This window comes from Zeus faber, assembly GCF_960531495.2.
Source record: "Zeus faber genome assembly, chromosome: 16".
NCBI classification, from domain to species: domain Eukaryota; kingdom Metazoa; phylum Chordata; class Actinopteri; order Zeiformes; family Zeidae; genus Zeus; species Zeus faber.
The window spans coordinates 3,918,335-3,933,606 of NC_137202.1; the positions used below are offsets into that span (position 1 = coordinate 3,918,335).

The 15,272-nt window shown below is 38.9% G+C and overlaps 1 protein-coding gene across 3 annotated transcripts in view; it reads left to right on the top strand.

Annotated features, from left to right (window-relative positions):
* Positions 1 to 15,272, top strand: part of LOC307241945 (cGMP-dependent protein kinase 1) — a gene marked incomplete at its 5' end in the record, with an annotated part of 125,210 nt that overhangs the window by 16,535 nt on the left and 93,403 nt on the right. For all 3 annotated transcript variants that reach the window (XM_080016229.1, XM_080016228.1, XM_080016227.1), the window contains one exon: positions 2,295 to 2,461. In XM_080016229.1, coding sequence (XP_079872355.1) covers positions 2,295 to 2,461 — 167 coding nt within the window. The remainder of the gene's footprint in view (positions 1 to 2,294; positions 2,462 to 15,272) is intronic.

Here is a 15,272-nt window from a genome sequence, read left to right on the forward strand (position 1 = left end):
GCTCGGCAAGTTGCAACGGGAAGCCAACCAGTTTGGACGCTCTAAAGCTGTGCTGAAAGATTCACCTCTGACCAATCACGTTTGTCGATGTAGAACTAAGCCCCGCCCCTTCGCAGGTGGACAGGTTATGCTTGTAAACACGTCAGACACACATGGAGCGGAGACAGAGCCGCAGTGTCTTGAACTCTGAGGAGAAACGACGTTGACATATTTTACACCACAAACTTTATTATTAATTTAGACCTACTTGCCATAGTTATTTTGTTTTTGATTTGATCAAAATGTTTTGTTAGTGAAATGTTAATTAAAGCGACTGCACTTGTTACTTATTGTTCATGAACGGAAATTATTTGATTTCAAGTATTAATATTTGTACATTTTATTTATTTATTTTCTAAAATTACATTAACTGAGGGGACTTATTTAATTTTGAATATTCAATAAAAAACATCATACTTCTACATGCCTTGACAATGTCATTCTATATAGCTTAACAATTCTTCACAATTGTTTTTAAGCCCAATAAACACAGATAATATTTGACCGGAATTTCTGCCATTTGTCCCGGAGATTTTTTCTAACGGCAACTCTGCTTGAAGTACCTCCAAACAGCGTCATTTTCTTTCTTTCTCTCTCCTTTTTGACCGTCAACTATGCAACCACGCTACATTACATTGGTCTTGGGTTTGCGTATCGGAACGTTTTTCACGAGTATGCGTACATGAACACAGTATTGGGCGCGTAAATTTGACCGGCACAGAATCTGATATATATGACACCGATCGACTGGTCACCGGTCAAGGCCAATCAAGATGAAAACACCCGATCGAGCGGTGCATCTCTACTAGTGACGCACGACCCACGAACGTTTCAGTCCTCGCGAACAAATCTTTTAAAAGACTCGGGAGTCGGGACTCAAGGGCATCTTTTAGAAGAGTGTGAGAAAACTCACATACTGAAAATAATGAACTCTCGTTCATTGTTCAGGATGTCCTCCCTCGCTCAACTGAACCAAACGAACCAAGTCAGAAAATAGAACGACTCGTTTTACCGAGTGACTCGTCAAGAACCAATTCTCAAAAAAAGTCGATCCTTTCATCACAACGCAAAGTTGTCACTTTCAGAGTGAAGTTCTGAAGAACACAGAGCTGCTGTTCTGCTGAATTGAATGAATTAGTGCAGCCTTGTAAATTTGATCTTGCAACACAAGAGGTTGCTTCTATTATTTATTTTTTACGTGTGATTGGAAACATTTTCACAGTTCCACCTGGCAAGCTCTCACAGCACACGAGTGTACAGTGATTGCAATACACAGATTTTGTGATCAGATACAATAAAGTTGCAAAATTTGGGGAATATTCAAAGGGGAGCTAACGGGAATACAATGGAGGTTTTGGGGTTGTTTGTCACAGCTTGTATCTGTCCTGAGCAGAAAGAAACATAAACCAAAGTCTTCTCAGAGAAATGACAGAATAATGACCGCTTTCTCCTTTTGTTCCAAGCTCCATTTGTTCTCTCCGTAATCACAGTGTTTTTTTCCCTCCCATCCTTGAAGGAGAAAGGAGTGTCGTCACCTCCTCTATTTCCCCAAAAGCCTGAACGACTCGTGTTTTGACTCTAATGTCACATTTCAGATTGTTAATTCATAGGATTTTCTTGGAATAGGCGTCCACTTCATGCTGTCCATCATTTTGTTTATTCCGACGGGAACGTGGGAATGTTACTCTGTTGTTGAGGGGCTTAATGGTGTGTTGCCAAATGGTGAGACTCATTCTTTCTAAGCGCTGATGGGATTTCCAGGGTCCTTTTGTCAACATTACACAAATTGCTCCCCTGCGCATTGTTGTGATAATTAAACTATAATTTATATGCATATATACATTTATATTTATATAATATTCATATTCTTTTTTTTGCATTTCACATGTGCATTGCATCTCAACTGTTTAATTTGCATTTCCAATAAGACAAATGAAGTGTCAGCAATAGCCTTTTTTAAGCATTTTTGCGATCAAATGGGAATTTTCTGATGTCCATGGTGCCCTTTTATCAGGCGTGTTCAAAAACTGAAAACGGGACGTAACGGGGACACTTCCTCACTCACTCTCGCCATATAGTAGGCGTTGTGTACTTTAATATTTAAACAAATTATTTCACATTCTCTGTGAATATGTGTATCAATTAGTTTTCAACATGTCTAACGGTGTCCATGGTGGTTTCATTAAAATTGCTTGAATGACACTTGAATAAGATTTATTTATTTTAATCCTATTTCCCCCGCTAATTCCCTCCAGGTCCAAGGACCTGATCAAGCGGGCCATCCTGGACAACGACTTCATGAAGAACCTGGAGCTGTCCCAGATCCAGGAGATCGTGGACTGCATGTACCCTGTGGAGTACGGGAAGGACAGCTGCATCATCAAGGAGGGCGATGTGGGCTCGCTGGTCTATGTCATGGAAGGTAAAAAAACCCCACTTCCTGTACCCAGGGGCCGTTTACTGAGATCAGATGAACGGGAGGAGATATAGATGACATGTCTACAGGTGTAAATGTGACGCACACAATGTTGAAATTAGCCTCTCTTTATTTAGGGGGAGGGAGGTAAAAAAGAAAACAAGTGTGTGTGTGTGTGTGTGTGTGTGTGTGTGTGTGTGTGTGTGTGTGTGTGTGTATATATACAGTATATATATATATATATATATATATATATATATATATATATATACAGTGGTACCTTGATTTACGAGTGCACTGACATACGAGTTTTCCGAGTTACAAGCCGTCGTTCCGTCGATTTTTTGTATTGATTTGCAAGCAAAAATGTGAGTCTCACTCCTTCACTTCACATGATTACATGTGGAAGCCTTTAGGTTCCGCAATAAAGTGTAGCAACAAACGAAAGCGACCGAAAAAGCATGAAACTAAACAAACTCCTCCAACCTCCTCCGCCTATCTCCTCCACCCGCCACCTCCGCCAGCATCTTCCGTTAGTCCAAGTCGTCTGATCTCCAAGGTAAATACAGTTTATAAAACCAGTTTATTTCTTTACATTCTCTTTTATTAGGTTTTATTATGTTTTTATACAATATTTTTTATTTATAAATACATTTTTCTTATTTAAAAACACGTAACAAAAAAATTTGGGGTTGGGCTGGAACGGATTAATGGCATTTCAATTAATTTCAATGGGGAAAAATTAATTTGCTATACGAGCAGATTGAGCTCTGTCATGGAACGAACTAAACTTGTGAGTCAAAGTACCACTGTGTATATATATATATATATATAACCTCCTGGCCAATTCAAACTGGCATTATGTAAAAACACCCACCCTAGGTTGGCACGTCTGCAGAGAATAATCGAAATAAGCGGAAAAATGCGATATATATCAAAATCCAACTTTCAACATATTTTCAAAATTGACGATGTAAACTTCCATTCACTAAAACCTTGAACTCCAATGCGATCAGTTGCAGACAGCCACATGTTGTAATAATCCGTGAATGGTGCCACCATGCATGTTTTTCCTCAACGCAATTTAAAAAAGTTGCAAATAAAGAACGTAAGATGGTGTTTTGTTTTTTTTCTCACGCCCCGATTGGCTCAGAGACAGGAGGCGGAACTTCCAGTGACACAAGCTACTTTCTCACTCACCATTGGTTAAACCCAGACACCAGTTTACCTGTCACAGACTTCCCTAAACACAGTGCAGGTTTTGACTTTCATCAACCATTGTAGGAGTGTAAATATATTATTATCAGTAAGATAATCTTGAATTTATTATTTTTTTCGCGACCCTCCCAAATTTCAGCTTTTATTGCTTTAAGTCTCTTTCGAGGGGGCTGAGCTCCCCCGTAATTGCCTTTGACCTATTCCAGACCTGCCAACCTGCACGCATTATGTGTACCAACCATGCAATTCTTGGTCAAAATACACAGGTACGAAATGCCAGCTGAAACTATGCAAGAAAAAATTACATTACTGGAATTTAATTACGGAAAACAATCAATCAATACAAAACAATACCATAAATTTAGTCTGTATTTAAACTACATCCCTCGGATTGGACCAGATGTTATGACGCTTGTGCTTGTGGTTCTGTAAGCCCTCCCCTCCCTCTCCTCTCATTCACTCCACAGGACATGCATCCACGTAATGTGCTTGTGGAAAAGATCTCCCCTTCACCAGTCAGTCAGTGTGCATTACAATAACAGGATAAAACAGATAGAATATATTTTGACATGTGTAAATCAAACACGGCTCTCCGTTCGCCCCGATTGCCGTTCCCGTTCCTCCAAATAAAACAACTGTAAGCAGTGTGGGGGCACGGTGCCCTGCCCGACTCATAGACTCATAGACTACTAAAGATTATTTTCTGCACATAACGCATGGAGAGGTTGATCGGGGAGAGAGTCCCTGTTTTTTATGTTAAAAAATGGTTGCCAAAGGGTGCAACTAGAGACCACAAAATGGTTGCCAATTGACTCGATTTGGTTGCAGAGGGCAACCGGCCAACCGTTACTGTCGAGCTCTGACATAGTTCATAGTCTTTTCACATGTTTTCAGCAATGATTTTCTAACATATATAATGTGTTTAGAGACAAATCACTGAATTCACTTTACAGGGACTTTAAATTAGGAAATAATGGAAACTTGTGTTGCAAGATCAAAATTGCAGGACTGCCCCATTCATCTAATTCATCAGTTCCAGCAGAACAGCACCTCTGTGCTCATCATGACAAGTGTGACTCTGAAAGTGACCACTGTAGTGATGTTGAAATGTTTGACTGTTTATAAGGATTCTGTTATGGACGCGTCACTCAGGAAAAAGGGTCGTTTTTCTGGGTCTATTTTCTGACCCTTTGTTCGTTTGGTTCACTTGGTGTAATGCTCGGTGAGCGAGGGAGGACTTCCTGAGTGATGAACGAGAGGAGGAAAAGTCTCTGAGTTGAGTAGCGTCAACGGAATTTTTAAAGAATCATTTAATTCCGTCAAAGCAATATTGTTTTGATGGAATGAAAAGAGCGAATGAGTCATATTCATATGAATTACGCCAGGAGACTCTTGCGTCACTAACTCTTAGAAGTATAATAATAAGATAATAAATAGAGTTCCAAACTACACGGTTCTGACGTTTTTAGTGATAACAACAGGATTGTTGTGTCATGTGGGAGTATTTCCTGACGTGGCAGAGGGTTAAAGAAGGGCCAGTGTGTTCGGACAAAAGTGATGGATTAAGTAAAGCTTTATATCAACGACAGAGTGGAAAAGAGACAGGGTGGTTCAAAAGCAGATAGAAGAACCGTGACATTTAAAGGGTGAAATGTTGATGTTTGTACCTGTATTGACTGACACGACTGCTGTTTCGCATTTGCTGCCCATTCTGATAATTGCGTTGACCGGAGGTCTGCTGGAAAGCCAGATGAAACCTTGTTCCAGGCGTCGAATCAAAGTCAATTAGTGATTTGTGTGTAAACATGTTTGAAACAATCTTTTTGCTTGTCATCGCAGGAAACATTTTCATATACAAGGAATTTGTTATGGTGAGGATTTGTGTGTTTCTCGATAGACAATAAGCAAAAGAAAAAGATAAATAAAATAAAAATTGTCAAAATATCATCACCAACTGAAACCAAAACAATTAATGTTCGATTATGATTTACCCAAAGTCAGACAAAGCTCCTCCCTCGACTGGTGGTTCCTGGTGATTTACCCATAATACTCTGGGGCCCGCAGACGAGCTTCCGTCCGCCCAAATGGTTTGCCCAAAGGAGCTGAACAGGCTGGGAAAACCACTCAAAGGTGTCGAAAATGAATAAATGTTGCATAGAATTTGGATGCAGTGGATTGGTTCCACAATGAATTGGGAGACTGTGTTGTTAGAAAGGAGCAGGTCGAATGGAATGGAATGTACACGGTACTTCTACACAAATCGTCAAAATTGCTGTCCAAAATCAACACTACTGTAGTGATTAAAAGTTTGGCTTTTTGTGGAGATTCGTCTCTTAATCAGTGACTCAGTAAAAAGATTCCTTCGGTTTTCTGGCGATTCATTTGATTCAGTCAATGTTCAGCAGTTCAGCTCTGAGTTGTGAATAGAATTCTCACAAGAATCATTTAATTATGTAAAAAATGATTTATTTAGGAAGAATGCAAAATGTAAATCCATCACATTCACATATGAATTATGTCAAATGCCCTCACCCAAACCCCTTTTTTAACATGAATAATCGTGAGTCGTGAGTAAATATTTTCTTATATTAATTTTTGCCTGAGCAGACTCAGTACTCCTGAGTCATTAAAAAGATTTGTTCACTATGAACGAATCGTGCATCAGCACACTACACTATAAAATTAGTTAAGTAACATGTAGTTAAAGGAAAACTCTCTATTTCACTAGTCACTAGTAGAGATGCACCGATCGATCGGGTGTTTTCATCTTGGCCTTGAAAAATCATAATTTTTCTAGAATTATGAGTCAATCCAAGTGATCAAAGTGACGTCTTAATCTTTTAAATTGATCCAGTATTGAGAGAAAGAGCTTCAGGGTTACATTAAGGTTTTAAAATACTTGCATTTTACATGAGAAAATGTCCGCGTTGAGTCTGTCCTTCGGCTTTCGTAGCTCGCGCTCTTATTTAGGAGTTATTTATTTTCAGCGGCCCTGTGGAATGTGAGACCCAAGGATATATATATATATATATATATATATATATATATATATATGTACCGTATTCCCTCAAATAGTGACTGGGGTCTTTATTTACCTCAACTGCAGAGGGTACCAGGCTTTAATGGACTTTAATGGAAGCAAGCTTATATTAGAGGCAGATTTTTATATCAAATTCCCTTTGTTGATAAAGTGTATTTCAACATATTTTAGTAAGAATTTTAAATCAAACTTCTGGCTGGGTCTGGTTTGCCATGCAAACACATGTATGTTGAAAGAAGAGAGAGCTAGTAAAAAGGCAAATTCGTCATTATTTGGGAGCACAATGGACACAGTGTCCCCAATATCTGAGATCCCATATATGAGTACACAGTCAAATTGTATACACTATATATCGATAACAATAATTTAACCATTAATTTATGCTGTGGGTGGAACCACACATTGTATATTCCTTAAATTTCTATATATTTTGGTATTGCTGATTTTTTGGCTTTTTTATTTTTATTTATTCATTATACAGTTTTAATTAAATATTTATTTATTTATTCATTAACTTATTCATTATTTATCTGTGTATGTATTTATTATTTTAATTTGAAATTTTCAAACTATATTATTATTTATTTTTTGTCTGTCGAGAACCATGACAAAGTCCTTGAATATGAAAATACACTTGTCGGAATAAACATTCCGATTCTGATAAGATGATACCTCATCTACGTGATGACCAAGATGATGACCATCTACTTCCCATCAAATTAGGAGTTGTCCCCTCAATGAACATATTACATTTTTTTTATATCTAACACTTTAAAATTTAACTTTTCAAGACTTCGTGGACAGAGCAGAAGCAGTATTTGGCCTTCAGCTAGGAAAAAAAATTGTTTCAACAGGAGAATTGCGCTGTAATGGAAATTGCTCATATTCCCTACAGGCATAATAGATAATAATAATAGACTTTCTTTAAGAAACTGCTTTGACTGTCATATACTTAGAGAGAGAGAGAGAGAGAGAGAGAGAGAGAGAGAGAGAGAGAGAGAGAGAGAGCAATCGCGGGCTGTCATTTTTGCCAGCGATATCGGCTGAACTGAACGTCTGTACAAACGTATCAAAAAATCCCTCCTCCGGCAGATATGACTCCGCCCCGTATTTTATGCAGCTGTTGGCAATATCTCCGCAGAGAGAGAGAATCCCCATATTTTAAGCCTGACATGTCCTCCATCCTGGAGGAGCAGATGAACCGTTTCCAGTCTCATGCCCACATTGTGTTGACAGCGCTCAGGTGTTCATCAGTAAGCTGGGCTCTGTGGTGTGTTTTGTTTATGTTCATCACACTGAACGTCTGTTCACACACATACGTAGGTCGAGCCAAATAACACCAACAGCTTCTGTGCCAACTGTCGGATGTTTGAAAACTTTGTCTCATTCAGTGAAGCATAACACGTATCCAGTTTGACGGAGTTGAACTTCCCCTTTAGGACAGGGTCAGACTGGAGATCAATCAGCTCCAACTGTCATTCCTGCGGTGCTGCCTCATATTCCAATGACAGGGGACATGACACCAGCTGAAGTGACTTCTCAAATTTTTTAAAATCAGAGAATCGACGGCAGACTTCTCCGTGCAGCGATTTACTGTATTCGCTCGCATTTTGGGGGGCTTCTTTCAGCGGCGCTAGGGTGGGGAATTGCGCAAATTATTTGTTTGTCATTTGTTTAGAGAACAAAGCTAATTTTAACTTTAAGGCTTTCACGTTTGAATACACGTCGTATACAAACTGATCTTTCCCTTGTAGCTTCACGTTCAGCTCATCCATGTCTGCCAGTATGTCTACAGCAAACAGCAAATCACAAAGCCAAAATGTTATGGGTGAAGCATACAGTGGGGCAAAAAAGTATTTAGTCAGCCACCAATTGTGCAAGTTCTCCCACTTAAAAAGATGAGAGAGGCCTGTAATTTTCATCATAGGTACACTTCGACTATGAGAGACAGAATGGGGGGAAAGAATCCAGGAAATCACATTGTAGGATTTTTAATGAATTAATTGGTAAATTCCTCGGTAAAATAAGTATTTGGTCACCTACAAACAAGCAAGATTTCTGGCTTTCACAGACCTGTAACTTTTTCTTTAAGAGGCTCCTCTGTCCTCCACCCGTTACCTGTATTAATGACACCTGTTTGAACTCGTTATCAGTATAAACGACACCTGTCCACAACCTCAAACAGTCACACTCCAAACTCCACTATGGCCAAGACCAAAGAGCTGTCAAAGGACACCAGAAACAAAATTGTAGACCTGCACCAGGCTGGGAAGACTGAATCTGCAATAGGTAAGCAGCTTGTTGTGAAGAAATCAACTGTGGGAGCAATTACTAGAAAATGGAAGACATACAAGACCACTGATAATCTCCCTCGATCTGGGGCTCCAAGCAAGATCTCACCCCGTGGGGTCAAAATGATCACAAGAACGGTGAGCAAACATCCCAGAACCACACAGGGGGACCTAGTGAATGACCTGCAGAGAGCTGGGACCAAAGTAACAAAGGCTACCATCAGTAACACACTACGCCGCCAGGGACTCAAATCCTGTAGTGACAGACGTGTCCCCCTGCTTAAGCAAGTACATGTCCAGGCCCGTCTGAAGTTTGCTAGAGAGCATTTGGATGATCCAGAAGAGGATTGGGAGAATGTCATGTGGTCAGATGAAACCAAAATAGAACATTTTGGTAAAAACTCAACTTATCGTGTTTGGAGGAGAAAGAAAGCTGAGTTGCATCCAAAGAACACCATACCTACTGTGAAGCATGGGGGTGGAAACATCATGCTTTGGGGCTGTTTTTCTGCAAAGGGACCAGGACGACTGATCCGTGTAAAGGAAAGAATGAATGTGGCCATGTATCGTGAGATTTTGAGTGAAAACCTCCTTCCATCAGCAAGGGCATTGAAGATGAAACGTGGCTGGGTCTTTCAGCATGACAATGATCCCAAACACACCGCCCGGGCAACGAAGGAGTGGCTTCGTAAGAAGCATTTCAAGGTCCTGGAGTGGCCTAGCCAGTCTCCAGATCTCAACCCCATAGAACATCTTTGGAGGGAGTTGAAAGTCCCTGTTGCCTTGCGACAGCCCCAAAACATCACTGCTCTAGAGGAGATCTGCATGGAGGAATGGGCCAAAATACCAGCAACAGTGAATGAAAACCTTGTGAAGACTTACAGAAAACGTTTGACCTCTGTCATTGCAAACAAAGGGTACATAACAAAGTATTGAGATGAACTTTTGTTATTGACCAAATACTTATTTTCCACCATAATTTGCAAATAAATTCATTAAAAATCAGACTTTTTTCAGATTTTCTGTTTTTTTTTTTTTCTCATTTTGTCTCTCATAGTTGAGGTGAACCTATGATGAAAATAACAGGCCTCTCTCATCTTTTTAAGTGGGAGAACTTGCACAATTGGTGGCTGAATAAATACTTTTTTGCCCCAGTGTACGTGACAATCAGGAAAAAGTGAAGAAGAGTGACTTGACATCAGAGAAGGCCCGGCAATGCGCCATCTGGTGGTACCATTAAGTATTACAGGAAAATAACAGTGATTTCACTGTTATTTTCCGACTACAAATTAAAATATATCATAGGATTGTTGTTTATGTAAATGCTTCGTGGGCCGGCCGTAGTTTGCCCACCCCTGCTCTAGAACATACAAAAACTATACCTACCTAAACATTGGCACCACAGGCAACTGCAACAAACCTCTGAAAAAACCTGAGAGACAAGGCAAGAAGGGCTTTTTCTGCGCCCCCCCCCCCCCCCCACACACACACACACCTTTTTTTTTTTTTTTCTCGTTTTTCTTTTCTCTTGCTGTGAGGCGACAGAGCTAAGCACTGTACCACGATGAGAGAGGCTGCCACACGCAGACCTGGCACACCTGGCTCCCCAGAGAAGAGAGACTGTGCACACAGCAAGTGGTGGAATGGAATGTAATGACCAACCGTACTAAGTAGGGGTGTCATGATTCTCATTCGAAATCGAAAATTGATTTTGTTGACTTGGCCCGGCCTGCGCACATATCTGATATAAACTTGTGTTAATGTGGTTATGGCTGACAGGCTCCTCAGACGTGTGATTTGACGTCCGTTTGGCCACAGGGTTTTTTTATACGTACAGATCAGATAAAATCTGTTTAAATCAGACACTGGTATAAATCATATTAAATATAATTCTTTGGACGTGGACGTCAGAACTCGTGTCACTCTTGATTAAAAAATAATTGTAGGAAGACTATTTATACTGTATATACACCTCTAATACGAATAACTTATCCTGATCACTTTGTTTATCCTGCTGTTGCTGTTCTGTATTTAAAGCACACCACCAAAGTGTCTTTTAATAAATATTTAGAAAAAATAATTTCTACAAGCAAATTTAAATGAAATTTGCGAAATCCTGCGTCTGATCATTGCCATTGCAGGACATCAGGAGACGTAAGAAACGCCTCTTGCCCTGGTGTTCCTGGTTTTGAGTCATAACCCAGTGTTTTGGGTTTTGTGTTTCATTCGAAGGCGTCAGGTCTTTCCTTTTCTTCTTTAAAGTGATAGCGAGGCGAGGCGATGGCACGCTCGTTTCCATGAGGACAGGGCGATGTTCTGATTTGTCGCCGGTGCAGGTGGCTAACGACCGAGATAAGGAGTGTAATCACTCCCAGTTATTATAAGTGTTTTCTTAACAAAGCAGCTTCCGTGATTCTTATTATCATCTTCAGTCATTACTCTAATTAGAGAAGAACCCCGAGTGGATCCCAACGACAGATATTTAGGATACACGATAAGAGATGAAGGACAGAGGATAAAAGATAAAGGAGAGAAGATAGACGAGAAGTGATAGTGGATAGAGGATAGAAGACAGAAGAGAAGAGGTAGAAGATACAGGATAGAAGATGGGAGATAGAGGATAGAAATAGATAAAATTAAAGGGCAGAAGATAGGAGATGGAGGATTGAGGGTGGAGGATAAAATATAGAAGATTAAATATTGTAAATAGCAGATAAGGGATAGAAGACCGAAGACATCGTTATCCTGCGTTGTATTGACACAGACAGTGTTGGGGGAATAAACCTTGTGTATTTTCACACAACATGTATCTTAACGACAGGGAATATGGAGTAAGTAAGTTTAGGGGATTTAAATGTGACAAAATCCTGTTTGGTTATCATTCTTTAACTAATCTTTAATTGAAAGCGGAACGCCAGGAATTATTTCATCCAAAAGTGATTAGAGGTTTACTCTCAATGATCGAAAATTGTAAACCTCTCATCACTGGAGTTAAATCCCAATGATCAAGAAATACGATTTAAGTTAAACAAAAGTTGAGTTATTCTTTAATTATCTCTCTGATGTAGAAAGTCATTATTATATAATCAATATATATATATTTTTTAATTATATTTGTGTATACGGCAGTTGATTAGATTTTTCTGCATCGGGAGGAATGCTCAACAAGCAGCAGCTCAAGGACGACCTTTTTGTTTTTATTTTTTAGAGGAGAGGTGACAGTCTGCTCTTTGTATTCTATGGATGCACTGAGAGAAGAAAGGAGAAAGGAGAGTAAAGGTGACATTTTATTCAGACTTGATGTGTACAGGGGATTTCTCCAACATACTGGGGTTTAGATTTTTTATGACAGAAAGTGAAGAGAGTTCCAGTTATTTTGTGTCACCTTTATTCTTTTTTTCCCTACTTTATTATTATTATGATTATTATGATTATTATTATTATTAAAAAAAATAATAATAATAATAATAAAAAATTATATAATTAATAAAACAATAGTAGTTATAATCATAACAATAATAATAATAATAATAATAATAATAATAATAATAATAATAATAATAATAATAATAATGTATTTTCTTTAATAATTGAGTCATATTTGTTTTTGAGTTTGAAATTCATTGGAATTTTTAATTATAAATTCAGAATTTTTTGCGGATATCCTTTTTTTTCCTTTTTGAATTTTTTTCTGGATCAGTGTTTTTGATTGCTTACTGTATCATGTTCGAAATGAGGGTCTGATTTGTGATGAATCCAATTCTGCCAATCTTCCCAATTAAATTTCCATTTGATGATAATCAATATTCAGCTGAATAGATACCATCTGATACTATTTCATACTTTATGTGTTCCCATGCACAGTAGTCAGCAATGTAAATAAAGCACGCGTGGCAGCATGGCACTCTCATTTAAAAGCTGTTTGGAAATTAGGAACCATGGGGTGTGTATTTTTTACACTCAAAGTCATAGAATGTTTTATTCATGCATGGATCCTCTTTACTACACTGATACCATCGCCCTATTTCCACCTGCACTGCACCTCCAAATCCAGTAAACAGCCTCTAGATCCCGAGGGTTAGCGGCTCACACCATTTGGCATCTTCTCTTTATTCAATGAAGTTTAATGTTTTTTTAGCCACCTAGCTAACCCAGCGTGCTTTACACCGAATCCGACAAACGTCAAATGAAAATAACAAACCAGAAGTCCATTTATTCCTATAGAGAGAAATTTTTGTTTTTACATTTTACAAAAGGAGTCGGCAGTACCTTATTTAAGAACAATTTGTAAAACAAAATGATGGAACAGTAACAAATGTTATTTTTTAATTGCCATAATTACCATGTTACTGAGGGTGGACCGATAGGGTGTGTGTGTGTGTGTGTGTGTGTGTGTGTGTGTGTGTGTGTGTGTGTGTGTGTGTGTGTGTGTGTGTGTGTGTGTGTGTGTGTGATTATGTCATTAAACCACAAAACCGTGTTACAAGGTCATTGATCGAGCATGAGATCGGTAACGAGGCCCGTCTCAGTGGTGCCCTGTGTGGCCGTGGTGGGGGGGCTCTACTGTAATTGAAATGACATTTAATGACTCTCCCCACCGGAGTCTCTTCTCTGGTCTCCAGACTCACTCCAGTAAGAATATCAATCCTGTGGTGTCTATCCTACTGCTTCGCCTCTGAAGTCATTATTTGTATTTCACTTGCTAATATATTTTTTACCTCTAAAATCATATGTATATTTACTTTGATTTTGGAGTTATATGTCCTCTCAAAATGTGTGTTTATGTTTTTATTTGCTGTAAACCTTGACATGTTTTTGATATACATATATATACACACTGTATGTGTGTGTACGTATGTATATATATATATATATATATATATATATATATATACTGTATTTGAAATATGAACAAAATCCAAACAATTTATTTTTAAAATGGCAAGGGTCTGTCAACTACAGCTATGGATGGATGGATGGATGGATGATGGATGGATGGATGATGGATGATGGATGGGTGGATGGATGGATGGATGATGGATGATGGATGGGTGGATGGGTGGATGGATGGATGGATGATGGATGATGGATGGATGGATGGAAAGATAAATAGATAAATAGATGGATAGATACTCTATTCATCCTCGGAGGGAAATTGTGGTGTTATGGCAACACACATTGGAACAAATAGTCAATAAAATGATGGTAATGGGCCATATGCAAAAAAATAGGAAAATACATTGCAGTAAGAAATGATCCTGAAAATAAATAATAAACCAGTAAACCCCTGTAAATACTATTTGAATGTAATTACATATATATAAATTTGCTAATAAATACATTAGCAAATAAATGATGAAATAAATAAATCAGTAAATCAATGAATTCCATTGTTGCATGACAGGGCTCTACAGAAAAGAGGTGAATGAACCTTGACCCAGTGAGCAGCACTTGGAGTCCCTCCTTTGTGGCCTCTGACCTCGGATATATCTCAAGTGAGGAGCTTGGGTTTGTAAAGAAATACATAATTAATAACGTCCCGTATCAGTGCGATCAAGGTCGTACCGGGACGCACACTATATACACCAGCGGCCCTCTCCAAACGGGCCCACGACCCGGTTTTGGGCCAGGACCCACGGGTTGAGAACCACTGAGCTGTGGTTACTGGCTCCTCTCACTTCTCTCTGATGGAGACTGAGCTGCACGGTTTGTTTGACATAAAGACCTGTTTTATATGGAAAAAAAAATCAATGCTGTTACAAGTTGGAATATCCAGGTGAAAATGAAGTCAGTCCACTCCTCACAGGGAGATTGATTCTGAGCAGCGAGGTCACCCAGAAAGTGGAATGTGCCAAGTGGGAAACATGCTGCAGCTTCACAATAGGATACAGATAAATACTGTATGTGACCCGACGCGCTCTAACCGCATTTCACAGCGCCGTGCTGTTGGCGAGATGTGAAAAACATTGTGAATTCCATTCTCTCCATACTATTTCATACTCAGTTTTGAAACTAAGTTGGGAGATATAAAACATCTTGAGGGACATAAATCTTCTGTAATCTTATTTTGGACTGAGAAAGGAATTTCCAATGTTTTTCACATCTAGCCAACAGTACAACACTGCGAAATTCACCGGGTTACGATGTGGTGGGTCACATATTAATCTCTATCATCTCTGAAGCTCTCATTCAAATGGAATGGTCTGGTGAGAGGTTTTCATGTGCGCATCTGAAATGGACTACTTTCTTAAAACTATCATTGTTATAA